At 46.7% G+C, this 27,797-nt stretch overlaps 2 protein-coding genes, 14 non-coding genes and 1 pseudogene across 20 annotated transcripts in view; 13 read left to right on the top strand and 4 right to left on the bottom strand.

Moving 5' to 3' along the window:
* The window catches only part of zgc:174314, a 144,651-nt gene that overhangs the window by 99,578 nt on the left and 17,276 nt on the right, over positions 1-27,797 (top strand). The gene's annotated exons all lie outside the window — the stretch shown is intronic.
* LOC137494419 (U1 spliceosomal RNA) lies at positions 34-197 on the top strand. Its single transcript, XR_011014378.2, has one exon. It is a non-coding gene; the product is annotated as a U1 spliceosomal RNA (small nuclear RNA).
* Positions 1,587-1,750, top strand: LOC137494418 (U1 spliceosomal RNA). Its single transcript, XR_011014377.1, has one exon. It is a non-coding gene; the product is annotated as a U1 spliceosomal RNA (small nuclear RNA).
* LOC137494269 (U1 spliceosomal RNA) lies at positions 3,141-3,304 on the top strand. The gene has a single exon (XR_011014229.2). It is a non-coding gene; the product is annotated as a U1 spliceosomal RNA (small nuclear RNA).
* On the top strand, positions 4,696-4,859 carry LOC137494409 (U1 spliceosomal RNA). Its single transcript, XR_011014368.2, has one exon. It is a non-coding gene; the product is annotated as a U1 spliceosomal RNA (small nuclear RNA).
* Positions 6,250-6,413, top strand: LOC137494451 (U1 spliceosomal RNA). The gene has a single exon (XR_011014409.2). It is a non-coding gene; the product is annotated as a U1 spliceosomal RNA (small nuclear RNA).
* Positions 7,803-7,966, top strand: LOC137494417 (U1 spliceosomal RNA). Its single transcript, XR_011014376.2, has one exon. It is a non-coding gene; the product is annotated as a U1 spliceosomal RNA (small nuclear RNA).
* LOC108183900 (uncharacterized) lies at positions 11,053-19,467 on the top strand. Of its 5 annotated transcripts, XM_073948089.1 has the most exons (22): positions 11,053-12,617; positions 12,734-12,873; positions 13,016-13,220; positions 13,301-13,405; positions 13,743-13,933; positions 14,099-14,240; positions 14,498-15,130; positions 15,264-15,353; positions 15,493-15,552; positions 15,649-15,749; positions 15,881-16,000; positions 16,081-16,128; positions 16,227-16,310; positions 16,418-16,483; positions 16,958-17,018; positions 17,157-17,207; positions 17,354-17,398; positions 17,473-17,534; positions 17,686-17,738; positions 17,818-17,858; positions 17,954-18,107; positions 18,323-18,595. In XM_073948089.1, exons 1-15 carry the CDS (start codon positions 11,123-11,125, stop codon positions 16,994-16,996), a joined length of 3,519 nt encoding a protein of 1,172 aa, XP_073804190.1. In that variant the 5' UTR covers positions 11,053-11,122; the 3' UTR covers positions 16,997-17,018; positions 17,157-17,207; positions 17,354-17,398; positions 17,473-17,534; positions 17,686-17,738; positions 17,818-17,858; positions 17,954-18,107; positions 18,323-18,595. The 5 variants fall into 5 exon arrangements, with proteins under 5 accessions (XP_073804190.1, XP_073804191.1, XP_021331328.2 ...); XM_073948090.1 differs by lacking the exons at positions 16,081-16,128; positions 16,227-16,310; positions 16,418-16,483 and having other exon boundaries at positions 18,323-19,002; XM_021475653.3 differs by lacking the exons at positions 17,354-17,398; positions 17,686-17,738; positions 17,818-17,858; positions 17,954-18,107; positions 18,323-18,595 and having other exon boundaries at positions 17,473-17,507.
* Positions 19,245-19,367, top strand: LOC137494496 (U1 spliceosomal RNA; annotated as a pseudogene).
* LOC137494323 (U1 spliceosomal RNA) lies at positions 19,811-19,974 on the top strand. Its single transcript, XR_011014283.1, has one exon. It is a non-coding gene; the product is annotated as a U1 spliceosomal RNA (small nuclear RNA).
* On the top strand, positions 21,511-21,674 carry LOC137494459 (U1 spliceosomal RNA). The gene has a single exon (XR_011014417.1). It is a non-coding gene; the product is annotated as a U1 spliceosomal RNA (small nuclear RNA).
* On the top strand, positions 23,517-23,599 carry trnal-cag (transfer RNA leucine (anticodon CAG)). Its single transcript has one exon. It is a non-coding gene; the product is annotated as a tRNA-Leu (tRNA).
* trnav-cac (transfer RNA valine (anticodon CAC)) lies at positions 24,676-24,748 on the bottom strand. The gene has a single exon. It is a non-coding gene; the product is annotated as a tRNA-Val (tRNA).
* trnav-aac (transfer RNA valine (anticodon AAC)) lies at positions 24,853-24,925 on the bottom strand. The gene has a single exon. It is a non-coding gene; the product is annotated as a tRNA-Val (tRNA).
* trnal-cag (transfer RNA leucine (anticodon CAG)) lies at positions 26,257-26,339 on the top strand. The gene has a single exon. It is a non-coding gene; the product is annotated as a tRNA-Leu (tRNA).
* Positions 27,416-27,488, bottom strand: trnav-cac (transfer RNA valine (anticodon CAC)). Its single transcript has one exon. It is a non-coding gene; the product is annotated as a tRNA-Val (tRNA).
* On the bottom strand, positions 27,593-27,665 carry trnav-aac (transfer RNA valine (anticodon AAC)). Its single transcript has one exon. It is a non-coding gene; the product is annotated as a tRNA-Val (tRNA).

Genomic DNA, 27,797 nt, shown 5'->3' with positions numbered 1-27,797 from the left:
ACGGCGGCTGCCATTTGCGCCGCCCGGCAACTCATACTTACTTGGCAGGGGAGATACCATGATCAAGAGGGTGGTTCACCCAGGGCGAGGCTTGGCCATTGCACTCCGGCCACGCTGACCCCTGCGAATTCCCCAAATGTGGGAATCTCGACTGCATAATTTCTGGTAGTGGGGGACTGCGTTCGCGCTCTCCCCTGAGCACAGTGGTTCAAGACAGAGTTCAGGCGGTAGCATCGGACCCGGCTGGAGCCAAGTGGTGCTCGCTGCAGAGCCATTTGAGGAGAGCTGAGCTCCAGCGAGGGGGAGCTTAAGCTTGAGCTCCACCTTTTTTGCACTTCTTCTACGAGTGATGTCACTGGGGGTAGGGTTAGGGGCGGGGTTGGTGTACGCATTAAAACAGCTTACAGGAGGAGGAGCGACAGCTCATGCTCCCCCTCGCTGGAGCTCAGCTCTCCTCAAATGGCTCTGCAGCGAGCACCCTCTCGCTGGAGCGGCGCTTCCCTCTCTTCCTCGTCCTTTGCCAAGCCTCTTTTGCTCCAGTAGAGCCGCGCGCGCCTGTGGAAGGCCTGCCCACCCGTCGCTAGAAGAGCCCGTTCTGACGCCGAAAACTACTCGAAAGGTCCCCCCTCAAAGCGGTTTGACCAGGTGAAGGAACACGCAAAGAGAGCCCCCGGTGGCTTTTGTCCGCCGAGCGAGTGTGCCCTGTGGAATGTCAGAATTTTATTTTTACCGGCCTGCCGCTGTTACTGACGGAACGAATGCAGACCGTGTGAAAGGTCATCATTTTATCTGCCATTAAGTAAGCGAACGCTTCGGCTCGGATCAGAGGTAACTTTGTTTCAAGAACTGCAATCTTTTGCAGACGTCTGTGGCGTTTTGGGCAGAGGGACGGTTCTAAACCAATCTGAACCAGAGGCAATTTCGCAGCCAGCCGTCGGTGGTTTCCCGTCCCAGGAATGTAAGGTGCTTGCAGCGGGAGGTTGTTTCGTTAGCGCTTCCGCTTTCGTCAGTGAAGTTCTTTTGCGGAACGTTTGTAGATCCCGTCGTCTTCTTCAAGCTATGTCGTTTGAGCACTGTGCTGATAGGCTGACGTAAGAAAACAGGACACAAAACATACAAGGCAAGAGTGCAAAGCACGGAGCTCTAGGCAAAGGCGGTCCAAACCGCAGCAAAGCAGGAGGTCGACATGTCCAAATAGACCAAATCAGAAACTAAGCAGAGAAAAACGGCATCTGTAGAGAAAGAAAACAGATGGAGGAAAAGAAAGAAAGAACAGGAGGATCCCCTCCCCTCCCCCCATAGAGGGTCTGTTATGCCCAGATCGAGTGCGTCCGGTGGAATCCATGTGTTGGCAGCCTCAACTGATGACAAAACACAAAGCAAGCATCTGGAGGAAGCTCAAACTCTTCATGCGTTGCCACAGTTACTAGCGAGTGGTTTGCAGGCACAGGCACGTCTGCTGCAAGTACAGCGCCGTCAGGAGACAGGGGTTGCTGGCCCATTCCCCATGCTCGGTGGCTGGGCATCACCGCCCTGGAGTACGGCCGATAGAAAACGGCGGCTGCCATTTGCGCCGCCGGCAACTCATACTTACCTGGCAGGGGAGATACCATGATCAAGAAGGTGGTTCACCCAGGGCGAGGCTTGGCCATTGCACTCCGGCCACGCTGACCCCTGCGAATTCCCCAAATGTGGGAATCTAGACTGCATAATTTCTGGTAGTGGGGGACTGCGTTCGCGCTCTCCCCTGAGCACAGTGGTTCAAGACAGAGTTCAGGCGGTAGCGTCGGACCCGGCTGGAGCCAAGTGGTGCTCGCTGCAGAGCCATTTGAGGAGAGCTGAGCTCCAGCGAGGGGGAGCTTAAGCTTGAGCTCCACCTTTTTTGCACTTCTTCTACGAGCGATGTCACTGGGGGTAGGGTTAGGGGCGGGGTTGGTGTACGCATTAAAACAGCTTACAGGAGGAGGAGCGACAGCTCATGCTCCCCCTCGCTGGAGCTCAGCTCTCCTCAAATGGCTCTGCAGCGAGCACCCTCTCGCTGGAGCGGCGCTTCCCTCTCTTCCTCGTCCTTTGCCAAGCCTCTTTTGCTCCAGTAGAGCCGCGCGCGCCTGTGGAAGGCCTGCCCACCCGTCGCTAGAAGAGCCCGTTCTGACGCCGAAAACTACTCGAAAGGTCCCCCCTCAAAGCGGTTTGACCAGGTGAAGGAACACGCAAAGAGAGCCCCCGGTGGCTTTTGTCCGCCGAGCGAGTGTGCCCTGTGGAATGTCAGAATTTTATTTTTACCGGCCTGCCGCTGTTACTGACGGAACGAATGCAGACCGTGTGAAAGGTCATCATTTTATCTGCCATTAAGTAAGCGAACGCTTCGGCTCGGATCAGAGGTAACTTTGTTTCAAGAACTGCAATCTTTTGCAGACGTCTGTGGCGTTTTGGGCAGAGGGACGGTTCTAAACCAATCTGAACCAGAGGCAATTTCGCAGCCAGCCGTCGGTGGTTTCCCGTCCCAGGAATGTAAGGTGCTTGCAGCGGGAGGTTGTTTCGTTAGCGCTTCCGCTTTCGTCAGTGAAGTTCTTTTGCGGAACGTTTGTAGATCCCGTCGTCTTCTTCAAGCTATGTCGTTTGAGCACTGTGCTGATAGGCTGACGTAAGAAAACAGGACACAAAACATACAAGGCAAGAGTGCAAAGCACGGAGCTCTAGGCAAAGGCGGTCCAAACCGCAGCAAAGCAGGAGGTCGACATGTCCAAATAGACCAAATCAGAAACTAAGCAGAGAAAAACGGCATCTGTAGAGAAAGAAAACAGATGGAGGAAAAGAAAGAAAGAACAGGAGGATCCCCTCCCCTCCCCCCATAGAGGGTCTGTTATGCCCAGATCGAGTGCGTCCGGTGGAATCCATGTGTTGGCAGCCTCAACTGATGACAAAACACAAAGCAAGCATCTGGAGGAAGCTCAAACTCTTCATGCGTTGCCACAGTTACTAGCGAGTGGTTTGCAGGCACAGGCACGTCTGCTGCAAGTACAGCGCCGTCAGGAGACAGGGGTTGCTGGCCCATTCCCCATGCTCGGTGGCTGGGCATCACCGCCCTGGAGTACGGCCGATAGAAAACGGCGGCTGCCATTTGCGCCGCCCGTCAACTCATACTTACCTGGCAGGGGAGATACCATGATCAAGAAGGTGGTTCACCCAGGGCGAGGCTTGGCCATTGCACTCCGGCCACGCTGACCCCTGCGAATTCCCCAAATGTGGGAATCTAGACTGCATAATTTCTGGTAGTGGGGGACTGCGTTCGCGCTCTCCCCTGAGCACAGGGGTTCAAGACAGAGTTCAGGCGGTAGCGTCGGACCCGGCTGGAGCCAAGTGGTGCTCGCTGCAGAGCCATTTGAGGAGAGCTGAGCTCCAGCGAGGGGGAGCTTAAGCTTGAGCTCCACCTTTTTTGCACTTCTTCTACGAGCGATGTCACTGGGGGTAGGGTTAGGGGCGGGGTTGGTGTACGCATTAAAACAGCTTACAGGAGGAGGAGCGACAGCTCATGCTCCCCCTCGCTGGAGCTCAGCTCTCCTCAAATGGCTCTGCAGCGAGCACCCTCTCGCTGGAGCGGCGCTTCCCTCTCTTCCTCGTCCTTTGCCAAGCCTCTTTTGCTCCAGTAGAGCCGCGCGCGCCTGTGGAAGGCCTGCCCACCCGTCGCTAGAAGAGCCCGTTCTGACGCCGAAAACTACTCGAAAGGTCCCCCCTCAAAGCGGTTTGACCAGGTGAAGGAACACGCAAAGAGAGCCCCCGGTGGCTTTTGTCCGCCGAGCGAGTGTGCCCTGTGGAATGTCAGAATTTTATTTTTACCGGCCTGCCGCTGTTACTGACGGAACGAATGCAGACCGTGTGAAAGGTCATCATTTTATCTGCCATTAAGTAAGCGAACGCTTCGGCTCGGATCAGAGGTAACTTTGTTTCAAGAACTGCAATCTTTTGCAGACGTCTGTGGCGTTTTGGGCAGAGGGACGGTTCTAAACCAATCTGAACCAGAGGCAATTTCGCAGCCAGCCGTCGGTGGTTTCCCGTCCCAGGAATGTAAGGTGCTTGCAGCGGGAGGTTGTTTCGTTAGCGCTTCCGCTTTCGTCAGTGAAGTTCTTTTGCGGAACGTTTGTAGATCCCGTCGTCTTCTTCAAGCTATGTCGTTTGAGCACTGTGCTGATAGGCTGACGTAAGAAAACAGGACACAAAACATACAAGGCAAGAGTGCAAAGCACGGAGCTCTAGGCAAAGGCGGTCCGAACCGCAGCAAAGCAGGAGGTCGACATGTCCAAATAGACCAAATCAGAAACTAAGCAGAGAAAAACGGCATCTGTAGAGAAAGAAAACAGATGGAGGAAAAGAAAGAAAGAACAGGAGGATCCCCTCCCCTCCCCCCATAGAGGGTCTGTTATGCCCAGATCGAGTGCGTCCGGTGGAATCCATGTGTTGGCAGCCCCAACTGATGACAAAACACAAAGCAAGCATCTGGAGGAAGCTCAAACTCTTCATGCGTTGCCACAGTTACCAGCGAGTGGTTTGCAGGCACAGGCACGTCTGCTGCAAGTACAGCGCCTGTCAGGAGACAGGGGTTGCTGGCCCATTCCCCATGCTCGGTGGCTGGGCATCACCGCCCTGGAGTACGGCCGATAGAAAACGGCGGCTGCCATTTGCGCCGCCCGTCAACTCATACTTACCTGGCAGGGGAGATACCATGATCAAGAAGGTGGTTCACCCAGGGCGAGGCTTGGCCATTGCACTCCGGCCACGCTGACCCCTGCGAATTCCCCAAATGTGGGAATCTCGACTGCATAATTTCTGGTAGTGGGGGACTGCGTTCGCGCTCTCCCCTGAGCACAGTGGTTCAAGACAGAGTTCAGGCGGTAGCGTCGGACCCGGCTGGAGCCAAGTGGTGCTCGCTGCAGAGCCATTTGAGGAGAGCTGAGCTCCAGCGAGGGGGAGCTTAAGCTTGAGCTCCACCTTTTTTGCACTTCTTCTACGAGCGATGTCACTGGGGGTAGGGTTAGGGGCGGGGTTGGTGTACGCATTAAAACAGCTTACAGGAGGAGGAGCGACAGCTCATGCTCCCCCTCGCTGGAGCTCAGCTCTCCTCAAATGGCTCTGCAGCGAGCACCCTCTCGCTGGAGCGGCGCTTCCCTCTCTTCCTCGTCCTTTGCCAAGCCTCTTTTGCTCCAGTAGAGCCGCGCGCGCCTGTGGAAGGCCTGCCCACCCGTCGCTAGAAGAGCCCGTTCTGACGCCGAAAACTACTCGAAAGGTCCCCCCTCAAAGCGGTTTGACCAGGTGAAGGAACACGCAAAGAGAGCCCCCGGTGGCTTTTGTCCGCCGAGCGAGTGTGCCCTGTGGAATGTCAGAATTTTATTTTTACCGGCCTGCCGCTGTTACTGACGGAACGAATGCAGACCGTGTGAAAGGTCATCATTTTATCTGCCATTAAGTAAGCGAACGCTTCGGCTCGGATCAGAGGTAACTTTGTTTCAAGAACTGCAATCTTTTGCAGACGTCTGTGGCGTTTTGGGCAGAGGGACGGTTCTAAACCAATCTGAACCAGAGGCAATTTCGCAGCCAGCCGTCGGTGGTTTCCCGTCCCAGGAATGTAAGGTGCTTGCAGCGGGAGGTTGTTTCGTTAGCGCTTCCGCTTTCGTCAGTGAAGTTCTTTTGCGGAACGTTTGTAGATCCCGTCGTCTTCTTCAAGCTATGTCGTTTGAGCACTGTGCTGATAGGCTGACGTAAGAAAACAGGACACAAAACATACAAGGCAAGAGTGCAAAGCACGGAGCTCTAGGCAAAGGCGGTCCGAACCGCAGCAAAGCAGGAGGTCGACATGTCCAAATAGACCAAATCAGAAACTAAGCAGAGAAAAACGGCATCTGTAGAGAAAGAAAACAGATGGAGGAAAAGAAAGAAAGAACAGGAGGATCCCCTCCCCACCCCCCATAGAGGGTCTGTTATGCCCAGATCGAGTGCGTCCGGTGGAATCCATGTGTTGGCAGCCCCAACTGATGACAAAACACAAAGCAAGCATCTGGAGGAAGCTCAAACTCTTCATGCGTTGCCACAGTTACTAGCGAGTGGTTTGCAGGCACAGGCACGTCTGCTGCAAGTACAGCGCCGTCAGGAGACAGGGGTTGCTGGCCCATTCCCCATGCTCGGTGGCTGGGCATCACCGCCCTGGAGTACGGCCGATAGAAAACAGCGGCTGCCATTTGCGCCGCCCGGCTACTCATACTTACCTGGCAGGGGAGATACCATGATCAAGAAGGTGGTTCACCCAGGGCGAGGCTTGGCCATTGCACTCCGGCCACGCTGACCCCTGCGAATTCCCCAAATGTGGGAATCTAGACTGCATAATTTCTGGTAGTGGGGGACTGCGTTCGCGCTCTCCCCTGAGCACAGTGGTTCAAGACAGAGTTCAGGCGGTAGCGTCGGACCCGGCTGGAGCCAAGTGGTGCTCGCTGCAGAGCCATTTGAGGAGAGCTGAGCTCCAGCGAGGGGGAGCTTAAGCTTGAGCTCCACCTTTTTTGCACTTCTTCTACGAGTGATGTCACTGGGGGTAGGGTTAGGGGCGGGGTTGGTGTACGCATTAAAACAGCTTACAGGAGGAGGAGCGACAGCTCATGCTCCCCCTCGCTGGAGCTCAGCTCTCCTCAAATGGCTCTGCAGCGAGCACCCTCTCGCTGGAGCGGCGCTTCCCTCTCTTCCTCGTCCTTTGCCAAGCCTCTTTTGCTCCAGTAGAGCCGCGCGCGCCTGTGGAAGGCCTGCCCACCCGTCGCTAGAAGAGCCCGTTCTGACGCCGAAAACTACTCGAAAGGTCCCCCCTCAAAGCGGTTTGACCAGGTGAAGGAACACGCAAAGAGAGCCCCCGGTGGCTTTTGTCCGCCGAGCGAGTGTGCCCTGTGGAATGTCAGAATTTTATTTTTACCGGCCTGCCGCTGTTACTGACGGAACAAATGCAGACCGTGTGAAAGGTCATCATTTTATCTGCCATTAAGTAAGCGAACGCTTCGGCTCGGATCAGAGGTAACTTTGTTTCAAGAACTGCAATCTTTTGCAGACGTCTGTGGCGTTTTGGGCAGAGGGACGGTTCTAAACCAATCTGAACCAGAGGCAATTTCGCAGCCAGCCGTCGGTGGTTTCCCGTCCCAGGAATGTAAGGTGCTTGCAGCGGGAGGTTGTTTCGTTAGCGCTTCCGCTTTCGTCAGTGAAGTTCTTTTGCGGAACGTTTGTAGATCCCGTCGTCTTCTTCAAGCTATGTCGTTTGAGCACTGTGCTGATAGGCTGACGTAAGAAAACAGGACACAAAACATACAAGGCAAGAGTGCAAAGCACGAAGCTCTAGGCAAAGGCGGTCCAAACCGCAGCAAAGCAGGAGGTCGACATGTCCAAATAGACCAAATCAGAAACTAAGCAGAGAAAAACGGCATCTGTAGAGAAAGAAAACAGATGGAGGAAAAGAAAGAAAGAACAGGAGGATCCCCTCCCCTCCCCCCATAGAGGGTCTGTTATGCCCAGATCGAGTGCGTCCGGTGGAATCCATGTGTTGGCAGCCTCAACTGATGACAAAACACAAAGCAAGCATCTGGAGGAAGCTCAAACTCTTCATGCGTTGCCACAGTTACTAGCGAGTGGTTTGCAGGCACAGGCACGTCTGCTGCAAGTACAGCGCCGTCAGGAGACAGGGGTTGCTGGCCCATTCCCCATGCTCGGTGGCTGGGCATCACCGCCCTGGAGTACGGCCGATAGAAAACGGCGGCTGCCATTTGCGCCGCCGGCAACTCATACTTACCTGGCAGGGGAGATACCATGATCAAGAAGGTGGTTCACCCAGGGCGAGGCTTGGCCATTGCACTCCGGCCACGCTGACCCCTGCGAATTCCCCAAATGTGGGAATCTAGACTGCATAATTTCTGGTAGTGGGGGACTGCGTTTGCGCTCTTCCCTGAGCACAGTGGTTCAAGACAGAGTTCAGGCGGTAGCGTCGGACCCGGCTGGAGCCAAGTGGTGCTCGCTGCAGAGCCATTTGAGGAGAGCTGAGCTCCAGCGAGGGGGAGCTTAAGCTTGAGCTCCACCTTTTTTGCACTTCTTCTACGAGCGATGTCACTGGGGGTAGGGTTAGGGGCGGGGTTGGTGTACGCATTAAAACAGCTTACAGGAGGAGGAGCGACAGCTCATGCTCCCCCTCGCTGGAGCTCAGCTCTCCTCAAATGGCTCTGCAGCGAGCACCCTCTCGCTGGAGCGGCGCTTCCCTCTCTTCCTCGTCCTTTGCCAAGCCTCTTTTGCTCCAGTAGAGCCGCGCGCGCCTGTGGAAGGCCTGCCCACCCGTCGCTAGAAGAGCCCGTTCTGACGCCGAAAACTACTCGAAAGGTCCCCCCTCAAAGCGGTTTGACCAGGTGAAGGAACACGCAAAGAGAGCCCCCGGTGGCTTTTGTCCGCCGAGCGAGTGTGCCCTGTGGAATGTCAGAATTTTATTTTTACCGGCCTGCCGCTGTTACTGACGGAACGAATGCAGACCGTGTGAAAGGTCATCATTTTATCTGCCATTAAGTAAGCGAACGCTTCGGCTCGGATCAGAGGTAACTTTGTTTCAAGAACTGCAATCTTTTGCAGACGTCTGTGGCGTTTTGGGCAGAGGGACGGTTCTAAACCAATCTGAACCAGAGGCAATTTCGCAGCCAGCCGTCGGTGGTTTCCCGTCCCAGGAATGTAAGGTGCTTGCAGCGGGAGGTTGTTTCGTTAGCGCTTCCGCTTTCGTCAGTGAAGTTCTTTTGCGGAACGTTTGTAGATCCCGTCGTCTTCTTCAAGCTATGTCGTTTGAGCACTGTGCTGATAGGCTGACGTAAGAAAACAGGACACAAAACATACAAGGCAAGAGTGCAAAGCACGGAGCTCTAGGCAAAGGCGGTCCGAACCGCAGCAAAGCAGGAGGTCGACATGTCCAAATAGACCAAATCAGAAACTAAGCAGAGAAAAACGGCATCTGTAGAGAAAGAAAACAGATGGAGGAAAAGAAAGAAAGAACAGGAGGATCCCCTCCCCTCCCCCCATAGAGGGTCTGTTATGCCCAGATCGAGTGCGTCTGGTGGAATCCATGTGTTGGCAGCCCCAACTGATGACAAAACACAAAGCAAGCATCTGGAGGAAGCTCAAACTCTTCATGCGTTGCCACAGTTACTAGCGAGTGGTTTGCAGGCACAGGCACGTCTGCTGCAAGTACAGCGCCGTCAGGAGACAGGGGTTGCTGGCCCATTCCCCATGCTCGGTGGCTGGGCATCACCGCCCTGGAGTACGGCCGATAGAAAACGGCGGCTGCCATTTGGAGAAGCCCCTGTCTGCAGCCCGCAGATTGGGGCGGGGCTGAATATGGGGCGGGGCTGCATATGCAGTCCCGCCCATAAGAAATAATGGGCGGGGCTGAACATGCCGCTCCGCCTATTCAGTTGACGTAACGTATGCTTTCATTTCCGGTTTTCATCGCATGGTGAGTACACGACTTATGTTAATACACGTTACAAGCTACGTATTATGTGTAATTATTTAATTTAAATCCTTTATTCATGTGATGTTAAGTTTTAAAGCCTTGTAAAAAACGAATGGTTGCTGTGTTAGTTGGCGTTTTCCAGGTAGATCGTATTGAGGTAAAGTTGGTTTTATGTTTGCATATTCGGACGTCCTCTTTAATAATATAACTTAATTTCAGAAAAATATTATTTACAAATTCTAAATCGGGAAGTCTTATTAACAGCCACCGGCTATCAAAGTAGCCTACACCATTGTTCACGGTCAATTAAACAGTGCTAATGTTGTTTTCAAGTTGTACTCACTTGTCATTTCAGCCGACCCCGCAATCATACAGGCCAAAGAAAAAGAAGAAGACTAACTTGTTATTTCATACAGAATATTCAAAACAGCGTGGCAAACAATATAAGGACTGTGTCATCAGTTGTAGCTAAACGAATGTGCGAATATAAAATCAGCTTTACCTCAGTTTGGTAAATGCAGTCCATCACATATGAAATTTATTGATATCAAAGAAATGATATGAACAAAATATAAATTTGTTTGGGATTCCTTCTATGAATTAAATCCATTCAATGGATTGTTCTCTAATTTACATATGTTACTCTGATAATGTTACTGCTAAATATGTGCAATATAAAACGTTTGATTCCTAACCTATTGATCTGTGCTACCTTCTGTTTGCAGATCCCTGTCATTGATATTTTCGTCCTTACAATTCTTGTGGAGTACTTTTTTTTACTTCAGTACTTTCTCTCTTTTTGTTTTGATTTATTTATTTATTTTGCTGTTAATTATTTTTTACATTTGTTTACAACTTTTTATTTGTATTTTCTTTTATCCTTACTTCATAACCCAACGGCTCTTTTAAGAGCCATTTCCCCTTGCAAATATGCATAAAACCGTGCTATGCAAGGACGAATGCGAGCAGTATTTAAAAAACTGCAGTGACAAGTGCCCATTCTGCTCATACACTAGTATGCCACAAATAATGCTTTATCACATAAAAAATCACTTACAGAGGGCAGTACAACATCATGGTGAGTTTAAAGGTTTTGCTTTCATCACTTTAGTTTAATTTGATGTCAAACTAGCCAATATTGCAAAGTGTATTTTCGTGTGCATTTTTATTTGTAATCATTATTATTTTTATGTTGAGGCTCAGGCAAACTTTATTTTCTACGTAACGTGAACCATCATGCTTCATAAATCTTGGGTCTTTGTTGCTCAAATAATAAAAAATGTGCTTGTCATTCAACTGTCCAAAGGCCAGAGTGAGACGCAAGTAAGGTTTATTGTATGCAATTTAAAAAATATGTTTGTTTTTTTTTCTATTTCAGATTTTACCATTGTAAAATGTGGTTTAAAATGTAGAAAAAAATCCCACTTTCACTGCTGCTATTGTTCAGTGATTGTGTTAACTCAGGAAAATATACTAAACCACATTGCCAGACAGCATGCCTTTTCAACCCATCCTCAGACATCAGCTGTGCTGCAGACCAAGCCTGGGTCATCATCTGTCCAGGATTCACAACCTCAGTCATCGTCTACCCAGCAGACACAGCCACAGGTGACCTCTGCCATGCAGGCACAGCCTCAGTCATCTGCCCAGCAGACACAGCCCCAGGTGACATCCGTCAGGCAGGCACAGCCTCAGTCATCTGCCCAGCAGACACAGCCCCAGATGACATCCGTCAGGCAGGCACAGCCTCAGTCATCTGCCCAGCAGACACAGCCCCAGATGACATCCGTCAGGCAGGCACAGCCTCAGTCATCTGCCCAGCAGACACAGCCCCAGATGACATCCGTCAGGCAGGCACAGCCTCAGTCATCTGCCCAGCAGACACAGCCCCAGATGACATCCGTCAGGCAGGCACAGCCTCAGTCATCTGCCCAGCAGACACAGCCCCAGATGACATCCGTCAGGCAGGCACAGCCTCAGTCATCTGCCCAGCAGACACAGCCCCAGATGACATCCGTCAGGCAGGCACAGCCTCAGTCATCTGCCCAGCAGACACAGCCCCAGGTGACATCCGTCAAGCAGAAACAGGCTCAGTCACCTTCTGTCCACCCTTTGCAGTCACTCCCAAAATTGTCAGCAAAGAAGACTGCCACTTGCAGCCAATGTAATGTAACACTTCTGGCCAAAAATCTACGAACTCACATTCAAAGACAACATACTGACAGAGTAAATGCAATGACTCCTGAGAAGCACTTGAGATCTCAGTGCATCGATGGAAAAATTGGCATTTTTGCTGTTGAAAAGGCATTTCATGGTCAAGCAATACCCATACATGTAATAAAAAATACATGGGGCCCAAACTTTCGTTCAGCATGTGAACTTGACCAGTGCATTTCAAATGCTGAATACGCACACATAACTGGGATCTTACCATTTGAGTGCTGCCATGTACAGTCATTGTGTTTTTGTAAACAAATTGAAGAATCCAATTTTGCACTGACAGAAAACAGTCTCTCTCAGCTGGTGCAGGAAAAGTGGTTTGGTGAAGCAAGGAAAATCCAACTGTTAAAGTTGCAGCGGGAAGCAAATGTTGCGGAGACACCTTTGTCTTTCCATGTCACAGTTGGAAGTTCATCAACAAAATGTTTCATTTCTGTGTTTGAACCAACAGTGTCCTATTACAGTAGAATGGGAAGGGTCATGGTGACTTATGATAAAAAGAAAAATAACTGGCATTGTCCTTGTGCCAAGCCTCGTCAATCCTGTATTCACAAAGCCACAGCAAAGTGGCATCTTTTCCAGACAATACCACAGCTCTTCAAAAGACTTAAGTGTTCAGAAGTTTCCAACACTGTTCATGAAGATGATGATGCCTGCTGTCATGATTCATATCCCCCTAACTCTGCTACAGTCAAAAAAATGATGGAAGACATGCTTGAACATAAGAAAATTCCAGTGAAACTCCAACAAGACATCCTGCAAAAATCAAAGCATGCTTTTCCAAAACATCTTGTGCCTGAGGAGGTTGAATGCAGACTATGCAAGGGAGTTTTGAGTGACCCTGTTTTGATAACTTGTCGGGCAAAGATAGTCTCATTCAATGGACTGATTCAGGGTATGGCAGTTTTATTGTTTCAATAGATACTGTAATGTGACTTGCATTTATTTAGAATTTTTCTTTATCAGTTTACAAATATATATAAATCTGTTCAAATCTTTTTTTTTTTTCAGGTGTGTCAACCTACTACAAGTTGTGCCATAAATGCAATCACATATACAGATACCAAGAATGGCAAGATGGTTTGCACAACTTCAATGATCATGTAATCCTCACCCTACACTTATGTTTGGTTTTGAGAAATTCTCTACAGGTACAATATCAGCAATAATGCCTGCTTTTTCACTATAACTTGTTCTTTAACAAAAATTCTAATAATAGAAATGTTGATGAGGGCTTTTATTATATATTTATTTAACCATGCATGCTTGCATATATATGCTTCTTCTTTTCAGAATCACACAGCTGTTGGTAGGGTTGTGCGAATAATTGAAGCCACAGAGGGAGAGTCCTTGCCTAAAGGTGACCTAATCATGCAGGCGTATCTGCACTTTGAAGCTTTGTGTGATTTGGACTACATGTACTCCTGTGTGTCCTGTGGATACAGTCCAAGTACTGTGATTATGGACCTTCATAAAAAAGGAGTGTTTAGCATCCCAGGTAAACGCTGGTTTCAGTTGGAGTTGTTTTGTTGCTTTTTTTAATTCATAATTCACATATTTTGATTTGTTCCTTAACAGTGAGTGAAATTCCATCTCCACCTCTGGATTATGATGGTCATGTTGACATAGAGCAATTTTGGAATGCAGTGGCAATGGATGTGATAAGCAGAGGGTTTTACCCAAGTAAGTTTTGATTTGTTTTGGTATGCAAATATTACTGCATGATAGAATGAAGATTGGTATCATGATATGTCCTTTTGCAGTGTTTTCTAAACGCCCACACACTATAGTTTTCTGTCATTTTTCTTTTCTAACAGATTTATTATAGTGTAGGAATTAGCAGTATTTAAACTAAAAAAACTAAACCAAAAACTGAAATTGTAGTTATTTTATTTTTTAGTGTAGTGCAATGTAGTGGTCTTAAATTCATATAATAGAAGAACTGCCCACTAAGATATCAGCTTTTTAATTTTAGCTGTATGTTTAGTGTTGATGCATTAAATAGTTTTTTTTTCTCAAGGTGGCAAAGAAAACCCATTTAAAATTTCACCGAGTTACCACTACTGGTCCCCGTGGATAGGTCCAAAAACAAGGGGATCAACCATGGTTTTAAACACCGAGAATGCAAAAGTGCATTCTCTAGATGGAGGGATTGACATGGATGTGCCCCTTACTGAGGAAAGACTTGGAGATGAGCTTCTCCACCTCAAGGTAGATTTTTGTTTAAATTGTTATGGAAGTGTTTTAGTTTTTCCAAATAAAGCCAATATTAGTAGGCTGCAAATTAATTAGTAAAAATGTCACTCTACTATTTTAAAGTACTTTTTAATTCATTTATTTTTTGCTGAACTTACTCTCAAATTTGCTTATGATTAGATTGCAGATTTGAAAAAGCTGTGTCGACAGTGTGGGGTTGATAATGTTGGTTCCAAAATGGATCTCGTCCTCAGACTTCGTGATAAAATGTCGAATAGAGTGACATACAACAAGGTGTTTGAAAAGATTTGGGGTGCTTCAGGTGAGTTACGACGTATGTAAGTGCATGTATGTGTACTGTATATGTATATATGCCCACATGTGTACAGTATATGTTAAACATTTGAAGTGGATCAAAGTTTTTTAAATTATCCTAATATATGAAAGGTTGCTGCTCAATAGTTTTAGGATAATTTATGAAAGGTTTTTGATCCACGTTAAAATGTACTATATTATTGTTGAAATGTTTTATTTAGTGTTTCAATAATTTAGTTAATTTTTTATTTTCTGTGTTTATAGGTGGTGTGGGTGTAATCATGTGTCCATGTGGGATTGTTTACTCAATCAAATTTAACCTCAGAGCTGAGAGTCCACGTGATTTCACAGACCTTCTGTTGTCATGGAAAAATATTCCTAATGTCACAATCTATGATTACCCTCGAGGCTTAGTTGCACACACAAATAAAAGGCAACAAGAATGTCCACCTTTCCACCCATTTGAGGGCAGAGTGCAAGACCCCACCACTGAAAACATTAAACAAGCAAAAGAAGGAAAACTAAAAGTTCACCTTCCTTGGCTGGCACACAAAAAAAACCCTGCAGATCCTGACTGCCACCCTGTGACCGGTTCCTCCGACCACTACTGTTTGTGTGACGTTTTCCATCAAAGCAATAGTAGGGACGAAAGAGATGTGCTCCGCACTATTGGTCTTGTGCCAGAGCTGGCTGGAAAAGTTAATAGCCAGCGTGCAGAGCAGCTTTTTTCAGAAGTAAAGAAAAACAACTACTTTATGAATATGTTAAGACCAGCAGCACATATTTTTCTGGCACGAAATATTCTCCACCACCGGAATCTTGCACATAACCAAAAGAAAATGGAACATTTTAATAAATTGTTCCATGGCAACCGTACTTTGGAATCTAATTTTATTGGTAAGGTCATATTTTTTTTAAATATTCTTCATACTTGTGTAAATATTTTATTAAAGTTTTAATGACTACCTCATAGGGCCACATAGTTCACAGCATTTAACCTTTTTTTTATTATTATTTTTGTTTGTCTTAGCCCACAGATTCACGGACAAGCACGTGTTTTCTGACTTGGAGATTGTACCTGATCATGAGCCAGTGTTCAAACAGGCACCAAAGGATTTTGGTAAAAAATGGTTGTTTCTCTGTTTTTCTCCTTATTCTTCCTTCTCGTTCTTTCTCCTTTGTTGCCCTCCTTCTTCCACTTGTTGTTGTAAGAGTATTACCTTTTATACATAATGCATCAACTGTTTTTCAATCTAAAGGCACACCTCCACCCTCGGTTAAGACTGATAAGAGATCCTTAGTGAACCAACACAACAACTGTAAGAATTTAAATTGTTTATATTTTTTCTTTCATATTGGTTGTCATTTTAAATGGGGTGTTGTTGCTAATTATTTAAATTTTATATATTTTGTAGTGCCTGTTCAAACTTCCATTGGGAGTATTTTCACTCTGGAATGTGTGCAGCCAAACAAGGCATGCTGGACACAGCCACTCAGTCCAGTCCAGCTGGAGAAGGTTAGATTTATATATCATGACACATGTTAATTCATTAGACGATCATTAAAAATACTTCAACTAAAATGCATAAAGATGAACAGTGAGAAAGATATTGTATTGCAGTATATTATAGTATGTTCTTTTCATAGTTAAACCATGCCTTACTGGAGAGAGGGCCAAAAGATGAATTCCTAGCATCTGTTGGAGGAACAGTCCTCACAAGGTTGGATTTCCAAACATTGGGACTACTTCAAGATGTAGAGGCGACAGTAAGATTTTGCAAACACATTTTGGTAAATTAATACCTTAACACAAGTAGTAGAATAAATTTATCCTTGAATGATTACAGATTTTGAATGCTTGCCTTTCTGTAATAAAGGATGTTGCTGGCCTTCAGGTAATGCAAAAAATGACCTAGACCAAAAAGCTCTTTATTTAATGTAAAGGATTGTATCTGCTTATTTAATTGTATTTTAATTTATTTTCACTTAACAGGGTATAACAGTCCATGTGTTCAGTCCATATGTGACAGTGACTTGGTTGCCTCCAATGTGTGGTGACCCACTGTCTAATGTTCCTGTGAGTGTTATTGTGTGATTTGTTACTGAGGCAGTGTAGAATAAGTCATTTAGTGTTTGTGTTGTAAATACTACATTTCTTAAAAAATTCTTATGATTTTGTTTAAGGAAAACCTGGCAAGTCATGACATCATTTTACTACCTTCTTGGACGAGCAATCACTGGATGATCTGTGTATGTGTCAATATAATACATAATGTCAAGTAAATAAATAGAAAATATAAAACTCTTCCACTTATTTTAGATATAAAACCTGAAAAGTAAGGATTCAGTTCATGAAATGTAATGTTAAAGTTGCACTGTCATAGATCATGAAGCCAAAAAAAAGGGAGATCTATTGGCTTGATTCCCTCTCTGGACGAGGCTTCAGTGATACACGCTACTTGAGCAGTTACAGGTTTATGAGTGAAAAGTTCAGAGTTCGGGATAATGGTAGTTCTGTTTTAAACCACATATCCCCGTTTTTGTTTATTTTTGTTCACTTTTTTCCTCTTTGTTCAGATTTATCTATCTTTATATGTTCATTGATGTTCTTTTAATCAGTCCCATCTGAATGTCTGACGGACTGTAGGCCCTGTGATGTAAGAGCTTTCAATTTAAATGTTTAATGTTTTGTATGTTTGTTTCTTTTAATATTGTTCTCTACAGAAAACTAGCACAGCATGTATGTTCAGACACATGGGATGAGTACAGTGCTGATGAAATTCCAGTAAGATTCACCCATAAACATTGTTCCTTAACTACTGTTAATGTTTTGTTTTCACTTTATTTTGTCTTTTTTTTTTTTTTTTTTTACTAATTGTTGTTGTTAATGGTGGGGTTCTTTTTGTTTTTTTTGTATTACCAGGGCATTCCCAAACAACACTGCTCAAATAACTGTGGAGTGTTTGTGTTGATGGTAAGTAATAAAAAAAAAAGTTTATTTAAAAACTTATTTAATGTTTGCATATGCTGTTTTGTTGCTTGGAATAATTACAAAACAAATATGCTATTTTAGTATGCAACTGTACATCTGCTCTAATGTGCTGTTTATTTATGTTGTAGTATGCTCTATACATTGTGATGGAGGGGCATTTTGATTTTGATGAGGTAAACTTTGTTTTCTAGGGTTTTTTTGTTGTTAATATTACTTGGCATTAGTTTATCTGTTCTTTATTTTCCAGTCTGACATGCAAGTGCTAAGACACTGGTGGTGCATAGTTTTGCTGACAAACTACCCCTTGAAGTAAGTTAGGTCTCTTGAATGTAAAATGTTTTCAGTTTATCAGTGAACCTTTAGCCTAGCAATTTTACATAAAACTTAAAAAAAAAATTTGAATAAAAAATGCATAACATTTTTACATTAATCTTAGTTTTTTTTTTTTAAACATTTTTAGGTCAGATGCTGAAAGAAAAAGCCTCAGAAAAAGAATGAGAACGCAGAGAGCAGGTATGGTTTACACTGGTATTTTTAATGGTACAATCAGCAGAAATATGTTTCTAAATTTTTTTTATTATTGTTCATTTAGAGGCAATCGACCCCGTCCCAGCTGACGATTATCTGACCACGGTATGCCTTGTAGAAACATCTTTAACTCTGAGTTTTATTTTAATATACATATGTTAAGCGGCAATTTGGCGATATTGTCGGCTATTTTTGTACAGATGCCTCCTGAGATCCTGCGGCAAATCCTTTTGAAGGTCATCACAGAGGATGGTGATGTGGCTTTCCTGCGCCTCTCCTTGACGTGCAGGATCTTCAAAAAAATAGTTAGCAATGCTAAATTCAGGGAGCAGGCTCACTACATCTGGCTGGACAGTAAGTTATTTATAAACAAATCTTTATAAATAGTGACTAAGGAAAGTGCTTGGCATATTCCATATTTGTTTCTATTCATCTCTGTCCGTCTGTCTGTCTGTGTGTACACATGATAAAGAATATAGAGTATGCCAAACACTTTTAACAGTACTGTATTATTAGTAAAACTTTGAATTATGTTTGTGTCTTGCTAAATGTACTTGATTTTTATTCAGGTGTCATCAACTGGAGTAGGTTTTCTGAGGACTACAAAAAAGAGTTCAGAGTGCCATATTCCTTGACTGAATGCCCTGAATGTGGGGACATTTTTAAAGACTGCCCACCTGGGTATGTTGGGGATGGCAGGAAGGGAGTCCTGCGAGGATTCTACTCCACCATCGACTTCCCAGGATACTGCTCAGCAGAGTGCCACTTTAATGCTGGAGGGGAATTCCCCTATGAAAATATTTAACTGTTTTTGTTTATTAAAGACAATCAAAAAACTGCTGTATCTTAAATTATTATTATTTTCTTGGTAACTTGTCAGTCTTACTGCTGTACATCTGTACACACACACACACACACACACACACACACACACACACACACACATATATATTAAGCAGCACTAATCATAGTTCAATCGTGGTATTTGTAGAAAAATTAAATGTGGCCAAAAAACTATTATCACCAGTACTTCTGCAAAAGTAAAACTAGTTAATTTCTGTAAATGTAATCTTTCAGGAATCCTTTTTAAGAAGGAATATTTTTGCAGGAAAAATACTAATGAAATTCACCTAACTGTTTTCTTTATCTATAAAATTCATGATTTGATAATATTTTTAATTAACATTGAGACATTTAGCAGGAATAAACCGCTTTTGTGTATTTTATTAACAATAAAACAATTTTCGAGAAGTTGTAAATGCATTTCCTGTTTACTGACACGACGTAGTGGCATCGACGTTATTACGTCTCTAGTAACCAATGAAATTACAGGTGGGCGGGAGTGCATGTGCAGCCCCGCCCCAATCTCCACTAACCAATAAAATTACTGGTGGGCGGGACTGCATGTGCAGCCCCGCCCCATATGCAGCCCCGCCCCAATCTGCGGGCTGCAGATGGGTGTACTTGGCCATTTGCGCCGCCCGGCAACTCATACTTACCTGGCAGGGGAGATACCATGATCAAGAAGGTGGTTCACCCAGGGCGAGGCTTGGCCATTGCACTCCGGCCACGCTGACCCCTGCGAAGCCTTTGCCAAGCCTCTTTTGCTCCAGTAGAGCTGCGCGCGCCTGTGGAAGGCCTGCCCACCCGTCGCTGGAAGAGTCTGTTCTGACGCCGAAATCAGAACCAAACCAGACCAAATCAGAAACTATGCAGAGAAAAACGGCATCTGTAGAGATAGAAAACAGATGGAGGAAAAGAAAGAAAGAACAGGAGGATCCCCTCCCCCCATAGAGGGTCTGTTATCCCCAGATCGAGTGCGTCCAGTGGAATCCATGTGTTGGCAGCCCCAACTGATGACAAAACACAAAGCAAGCATCTGGAGGAAGCTCAAACTCTTCATGCGTTGCCACAGTTACTAGCGAGTGGTTTGCAAGTACAGGCACGTCTGCTGCAAGTACAGCGCCGTCAGGAGACAGGGGTTGCTGGCCCATTCCCCATGCTCGGTGGCTGGGCATCACCGCCCTGGAGTACGGCCGATAGAAAACGGCGTACTCATACTTACCTGGCAGGGGAGATACCATGATCAAGAAGGTGGTTCACCCAGGGCGAGGCTTGGCCATTGCACTCCGGCCACGCTGACCCCTGCGAATTCCCCAAATGTGGGAATCTCGACTGCATAATTTCTGGTAGTGGGGGATTGCGTTCGCGCTCTCCCCTGAGCACAGTGGTTCAAGACAGAGTTCAGGCGGTAGCGTCGGGCCCGGCTGGAGCGGCGCTTCCCTCTCTTCCTCGTCCTTTGCCAAGCCTCTTTTGCTCCAGTAGAGCTGCGCGCGCCTGTGGAAGGCCTGCCCACCCGTCGCTGGAAGAGTCTGTTCTGACGCCGAAAACTACTCGAAAGGTCCCCCCTCAAAGTGGTTTGACCAGGTGAAGGAACACGCAAAGAGAGCCCCCGGTGGCTTTTGTCCGCCAAGCGAGTGTGCCCTGTGGAATGTCAGGATTTTATTTGCCGGCCTGCCGCTGTTACTGACGGAACGAATGCAGACCGTGTGAAAGGTCATCATTTTATCTGCCATTAAGTAAGCGAACGCTTCTGCTCGGATCAGAGGTAACTTTGTTTCAAGAACTGCAATCTTTTGCAGACGTCTGTGGCGTTTTAGGCAGAGGGACGGTTCTAAACCAATCTGAACCAGAGGCAATTTCGCAGCCAGCCGTCGGTGGTTTCCCGTCCCAGGAATGTAAGGTGCTTGCAGCGAGAGGTTGTTTCGTTAGCGCTTCCGCTTTCGTCAGTGAAGTTCTTTTGCGGAAATGAAAGCTTTAGCGAAGGTTCTACCAGGAAGACTGAGATGTCACGTCATTCATAATAATTATCTCGTCAGCCTATAACAACCAAGCAAGCCATGTATAAAAGCTCATCTAAACAATCTGTTTCGCTGTATTCAGGTGACGTTGCGGAAGTTTCCCTCCATCCTCCCCATCACCACCACCACCAGGTTGGCCTCGTCTCCACTCAGGGGGTTGGCTTCGCCCTGCCTTCATCTTCAGGCAGGATCTGCCAGCTCATCCAGAGTTCTGCACTATAGACGGGGCTTACGCCAAAGAACTTTATGAAAGGACCGTAACGAACTCTCATTCATGCAAACAATTCACAATAAATGTTCAAACGATTATCTGCCTCCTAGAGTCTTTCTGGTAGAACATTTGTAGATCCCGTCGTGTTCTTCAAGCTATGTCGTTTGAGCACTGTGCTGATAGGCTGACGTAAGAAAACAGGACACAAAATATACAAGGCAAGAGTGCAAAGCACGGAGCTCTAGGCAAAGGCGGTCCGAACCGCAGCAAAGCAGGAGGTCGACATGTCCAAATAGACCAAATCAGAAACTAAGCAGAGAAAAACGACATCTGTAGAGAAAGAAAACAGATGGAGGAAAAGAAAGAAAGAACAAGAGGATCCCCTCCCCTCCCCCCATAGAGGGTCTGTTATCCCCAGATCGAGTGCGTCCAGTGGAATCCATGTGTTGGCAGCCCCAACTGATGACAAAACACAAAGCAAGCATCTGGAGGAAGCTCAAACTCTTCATGCGTTGCCACAGTTACTAGCGAGTGGTTTGCAAGCACAGGCACGTCTGCTGCAAGTACAGCGCCGTCAGGAGACAGGGGTTGCTGGCCCATTCCCCATGCTCGGTGGCTGGGCATCACCGCCCTGGAGTACAGCCGATAGAAAACGGCGGCTGCCATTTGCGCCGCCCGGTAATTCATACTTACCTGGCAGGGGACATACCATGATCAAGAAGGTGGTTCACCCAGGTCGAGGTTTGGCCATTGCACTCCGGCCATGCTGACCCCTGCGAATTCCTCAAATGTGGGAATCTCGACTGCATAATTTCTGGTAGTGGGGGACTGCGTTCGCGCTCTCCCCTGAGTACAGTGGTTCAAGACAGAGTTCAGGCGATAACGTCGGGCCCGGCTGGAGCGGCGCTTCCCTCTCTTCCTCATCCTTTGCCAAGCCTCTTATGCTCCAGTAGAGCTGCGCGCGCCTGTGGAAGGCCTGCCCACCCGTCGCTAGAAGAGTCTGTTCTGACGCCGAAAACTACTCGAAAGATCCCCCCTCAAAGCGGTTTGACCAGGTGAAGGAACACACAAAGAGAGCCCCCGGTGGCTTTTGTCCGCCAAGCGAGTGTGCCCTGTGGAATGTCAGGATTTTATTTGCCGGCCTGCCACTGTTACTGACGGAACGAATGCAGACCGTGTAGAAGGTCATCATTTTATCTGCCATTAAGTAAGCGAATGCTTCTGCTCGGATCAGAGGTAACTTTGTTTCAAGAACTGCAATCTTTTGCAGACGTCTGTGGTTTAAGGTTTGCAGGGAATTTTTTCGTCAAATCCTCGTACAACGTCAAGTCATGACATTTGACAGATCCACGCCCTAGTATCATGGGTCATCCAGTGAGCAGAGAGCCATAAAACAAGGATAAAACAAGGCGTACGCGTTGGTCAATCGAGCGGACAAAGCCAACTCAGCGTGACAAGCTCCCTGCAGGTATTAGGGCCAATTTACAATCCGGGCCCGACACAGCTGTGCAGGTCCTTGCGAAATGTCCCCTTTCGTCACATTTGAAGCACCTGAATTCTGGGCGTTCCTTCATCACATTTTCTGAGCTCATGCATAGTCGACAGGTTTTTACCTGATTGGTGTGCATGACTCTAAAGTGCTGTGGCGCTTCCGCCGTCTCGATTTTGGTACTGTATGGTAAGGAGACCATCTCTTCCGGAAATCTGTTTTTTACAAACCTTGTTCCATCTTCTATGTTTGTGCCAGGATACAATCTTCTTTTAATTTTAGATATGGGGAAAACTCCCCATCTCTCTAGCTTGCTTAAAATTTCTTCATTTGCTAGGTAAACAGGCAGATGCTTGAACGAAACAACATAGTCTCTGTTTTGTAACCTCCGTACTTCAGATTTCACTCCTTTAATTGTCAATCCATTGTCTATTAAAATTTCGGTGTCATCTTCAGTCTCCATTGTTACTTCATACTCCCTTTGTTTGTTTGGGTCTCACCGCCAGCATTCTTCCTTCTCCAATCAGCTCCGTGACTGCTTTGGTTATATTAAATCTTCTTGCATCTTTTACATTTTCTACTTCTACAGTTACTGTTGCTTCCTTTGTGCATACTCTTCTTTGTACCTCTTGCTTATCCTTACCTTTCTCACCTCTTCGTTGGCCGGGCTCTTCATTTTATTTATCTCTTTGTCTGTTGTCAAGTCCATTTTCTTTACCTCTCTGTCTATTATCCAGCCCATTTTCTTTATCCTTTCTTGCAAGTCCCTCCATTTCCATGTCGTTGCCGGGGAATCTGTCCATGATTAAAAATAAAACACACTACATAACCACCCTTCAATCAGCAAAATGCTGCTGTTAGGTGGTTTTTAAAGACAAAAAGAAAACAAACAAACAAAAACACTCAAGGTCAATAAACAAAAAGGTAGACAAACAAAATGGGGAGAGCCTTTCTCTCCTTACTGCTGCCAACTCACTTCCTGTTTGCTCTATAGCCCCCTCAGGGTGGTGTGGCCGTAAGCAATGACAGCTGTCAAGTGTTGGCTATTGAAACTAGGCGCAGCCCCAGGAGGCGAGCACAGATTAGCTGCCTGCAGCGCCAATGAGCTGGACAGCCGGAGCTGGGCAAGCTGTGAAGCACCAGATTCCATGTCACGGTACTGCGGTGTGGCTCCCAGGAGACATCTCCTGCCAAGCTTGCATGTCAGGATGGCCGAGCGGTCTAAGGCGCTGCGTTCAGGTCGCAGTCTCCCCTGGAGGCGTGGGTTCGAATTCCACTTCTGACAAACCGAGCCTGCGGCAGTGCGCTCAGGCTGAATTCTTTAACTCTCTGCCCCCATGTCCGAATGATACAGTAACACTGACAAAGTGCCGCATCACGCGGGCTTTTATGCAAGTGCACTGAAAGGGGATCAAAAGAATTGTCCTGGGATGGTGTTGCTTTTTAAGGTTTGCAGGGCATTTTTTTCGTCAAATCCTCGTACAACGTCAAGTCATGACATTTGACAGATCCATGCCCTTGTATCGTGGATCATCCAGTGAGCAGAGAGCCAATTGAGAATGTGCGTAAAAGCAAATCTGAATGTTTCCGCCCAGTTGCTAACAGGAGACCCTCCGCTTGTAAAGCCATCGTGATAACCACAGGAGCCTCCGGTTAGGGTGAGAGCACTGTCTTGTGGTGCCAGCGCAGAGAGACGGAAAGTCACTTTCCACAATGTTTTCATTCAATGTTCTACGCTGGTGGAATCACCTTCCCATTCCCACTCGGATTACGGATACACCGGTGTCCTTCAAACGACAGCTAACACCCATCTCTTCAGAGTACACCCGAACCCCGGTGAATATCCCTCTCTCTAAAGAAAACGAAACTCCTACTCCAGCACTAAATTCTCTGAGCACAAACAAATTACTTGGAATAAATAGCCCTTTTTCGTATGCGTTGCCTCGTCTTGTTGAATACCTCCACTATTGTATGTCGCTTTGGACAAAAGTGTCCGCTAATTGTATGCTTCCGCCCAGTTTCGAACAGGAGACCTTTAGCGTGTAATGCAAACATGATAAACACTACACTACGGAAACCAATAGGCCAGTGCTGCTTCAAGTATTTATAGTCTTTTTTTATAGAGCTGTCTTGTACGGTCTGCACCGTGAAGGGCCAGCAAACGCACTGGCCACCTGCTCATGCACAACACAAAGCTAAAAGAAATCAGATTCTACGCAAGTTTGCGACACCGCGAGGGGCGGTAAACACTGAGCTGAATTCAAACTTCTAGCCTCACACCGCTCTGCAGAAAGAATGTTTTCAGTGAACGTCAGTACTCAACAGAAGCCTGATTTGACAATTGTCATAAAAGCCAGAGGTTGTTTCCGCCCAGTTTCGAACTGGGAACCTTTCGCGTGTGAGGCGAACGTGATAACCACTACACTACGGAAATCTTCAGGCAAATAGAGCTGATAACCCTTTTTGATTGGGTGCCTGTCGACGATCATTGCTGGTGCGGCAGTGGATGCTATTATTTTCTCGCCAAAAGAAGAGCACTGTTTCTGCTCGGTTTCGAACCGAGGACCTTTCGCGTGTTAGGCGAACGTGATGACCACTACACTACAGAAACCCCACAAGTGCTTTCACCAGCGAAGTTAGGCCTGCAAGGATAAAACAAGGCGTACGCGTCGGTCAATCGAGCGGACAAAGCCAACTCAGCGTGACAAGCTCCCTGCAGGTATTAGGGCCAATTTACAATCCGGGCCCGACACAGCTGTACAGGTCCTTGCGAAATGTCCCCTTTCGTCACATTTGAAGCACCTGAATTCTGGGCGTTCCTTCATCACATTTTCTGAGCTCATGCACAGTCGACAGGTTTTTACTTGATTGGTGTGCATGACTCTAAAGTGCTGTGGCGCTTCCGCCGTCTCGATTTTGGTACTGTATGGTAAGGAGACCATCTCTTCCGGAAATCTGTTTTTTACAAACCTTGTTCCATCTTCTATGTTTGTGCCAGGATACAATCTTCTTTTAATTTTAGATATGGGGAAAACTCCCCATCTCTCTAGCTTGCTTAAAATTTCTTCATTTGCTAGGTAAACAGGCAGATGCTTGAACGAAACAACATAGTCTCTGTTTTGTAACCTCCGTACTTCAGATTTCACTCCTTTAATTGTCAATCCATTGTCTATTAAAATTTCGGTGTCATCTTCAGTCTCCATTGTTACTTCATACTCCCTTTGTTTGTTTGGGTCTCACCGCCAGCATTCTTCCTTCTCCAATCAGCTCCGTGACTGCTTTGGTTATATTAAATCTTCTTGCATCTTTTACATTTTCTACTTCTACAGTTACTGTTGCTTCCTTTGTGCATACTCTTCTTTGTACCTCTTGCTTATCCTTACCTTTCTCACCTCTTCGTTGGCCGGGCTCTTCATTTTATTTATCTCTTTGTCTGTTGTCAAGTCCATTTTCTTTACCTCTCTGTCTATTATCCAGCCCATTTTCTTTATCCTTTCTTGCAAGTCCCTCCATTTCCATGTCGTTGCCGGGGAATCTGTCCATGATTAAAAATAAAACACACTACATAACCACCCTTCAATCAGCAAAATGCTGCTGTTAGGTGGTTTTTAAAAACAAAACGAAAACAAACAAACAAAAACACTCAAGGTCAATAAACAAAAAGGTAGACAAACAAAATGGGGAGAGCCTTTCTCTCCTTACTGCTGCCAACTCACTTCCTGTTTGCTCTATAGCCCCCTCAGGGTGGTGTGGCCGTAAGCAATGACAGCTGTCAAGTGTTGGCTATTGAAACTAGGCGCAGCCCCAGGAGGCGAGCACAGATTAGCTGCCTGCAGCGCCAATGAGCTGGACAGCCGGAGCTGGGCAAGCTGTGAAGCACCAGATTCCATGTCACGGTACTGCGGTGTGGCTCCCAGGAGACAGCTCCTGCCAAGCTTGCATGTCAGGATGGCCGAGCGGTCTAAGGCGCTGCGTTCAGGTCGCAGTCTCCCCTGGAGGCGTGGGTTCGAATCCCACTTCTGACAAACCGAGCCTGTGGCAGTGCGCTCAGGCTGAGTTCTTTAACTCTCTGCCCCCATGTCCGAATGATACAGTAACACTGACAAAGTGCCGCATCACGCGGGCTTTAATGCAAGTGCACTGAAAGGGGATCAAAAGAATTGTCCTGGGATGGTGTTGCTTTTTAAGGTTTGCAGGGCATTTTTTTCGTCAAATCCTCGTACAACGTCAAGTCATGACATTTGACAGATCCATGCCCTTGTATCGTGGATCATCCAGTGAGCAGAGAGCCAATTGAGAATGTGCGTAAAAGCAAATCTGAATGTTTCCGCCCAGTTGCTAACAGGAGACCCTCCGCTTGTAAAGCCATCGTGATAACCACAGGAGCCTCCGGTTAGGGTGAGAGCACTGTCTTGTGGTGCCAGCGCAGAGAGACGGAAAGTCACTTTCCACAATGTTTTCATTCAATGTTCTACGCTGGTGGAATCACCTTCCCATTCCCACTCGGATTACGGATACACCGGTGTCCTTCAAACGACAGCTAACACCCATCTCTTCAGAGTACACCCGAACCCCGGTGAATATCCCTCTCTCTAAAGAAAACGAAACTCCTACTCCAGCACTAAATTCTCTGAGCACAAACAAATTACTTGGAATAAATAGCCCTTTTTCGTATGCGTTGCCTCGTCTTGTTGAATACCTCCACTATTGTATGTCGCTTTGGACAAAAGTGTCCGCTAATTGTATGCTTCCGCCCAGTTTCGAACAGGAGACCTTTAGCGTGTAATGCAAACATGATAAACACTACACTACGGAAACCAATAGGCCAGTGCTGCTTCAAGTATTTATAGTCTTTTTTTATAGAGCTGTCTTGTACGGTCTGCACCGTGAAGGGCCAGCAAACGCACTGGCCACCTGCTCATGCGCAACACAAAGCTAAAAGAAATCAGATTCTACGCAAATTTGCGATACCGCGAGGGGCGGTAAACACTGAGCTGAATTCAAACTTCTAGCCTCACACCGCTCTGCAGAAAGAATGTTTTCAGTGAACGTCAGTACTCAACAGAAGCCTGATTTGACAATTGTCATAAAAGCCAGAGGTTGTTCCCACCCAGTTTCGAACTGGGGACCTTTCGCGTGTGAGGCGAACGTGATAACCACTACACTACGGAAACCTTCAGGCAAATCGAGCTGATAACCCTTTTTGATTGGGTGCCTGTCGACGATCATTGCTGGTGCGGCAGTGGATGCTATTATTTTCTCGCCAAAAGAAGAGCACTGTTTCTGCTCGGTTTCGAACCGAAGACCTTTCGCGTGTTAGGCGAACGTGATGACCACTACACTACAGAAACCCCACAAGTGCTATCACCAGCGAAGTTAGGCCTGCAAGGATAAAACAAGGCGTACGCGTCGGTCAATCGAGCGGACAAAGCCAACTCAGCGTGACAAGCTCCCTGCAGGTATTAGGGCCAATTTACAATCCG

Source organism: Danio rerio, chromosome 4, assembly GCF_049306965.1.
Source record: "Danio rerio strain Tuebingen ecotype United States chromosome 4, GRCz12tu, whole genome shotgun sequence".
Taxonomy (NCBI): domain Eukaryota; kingdom Metazoa; phylum Chordata; class Actinopteri; order Cypriniformes; family Danionidae; genus Danio; species Danio rerio.
This window is presented reverse-complemented; position numbering and strand designations above follow the sequence as displayed.

Coding starts and splice junctions, on each gene's coding strand:
- LOC108183900 (XM_073948089.1), top strand. CDS start 11,123: ATGCAGGCACAGCCTCAGTCATCTGCCCAGCAGACACAGCCCCAGGTG. Junction 13,406..13,742: donor AAGCAGAGGGTTTTACCCAA/GTAAGTTTTGAT, acceptor TTTTTTCTCAAG/GTGGCAAAGAAAACCCATTT. Junction 15,354..15,492: donor ACAGGCACCAAAGGATTTTG/GTAAAAAATGGT, acceptor TTCAATCTAAAG/GCACACCTCCACCCTCGGTT.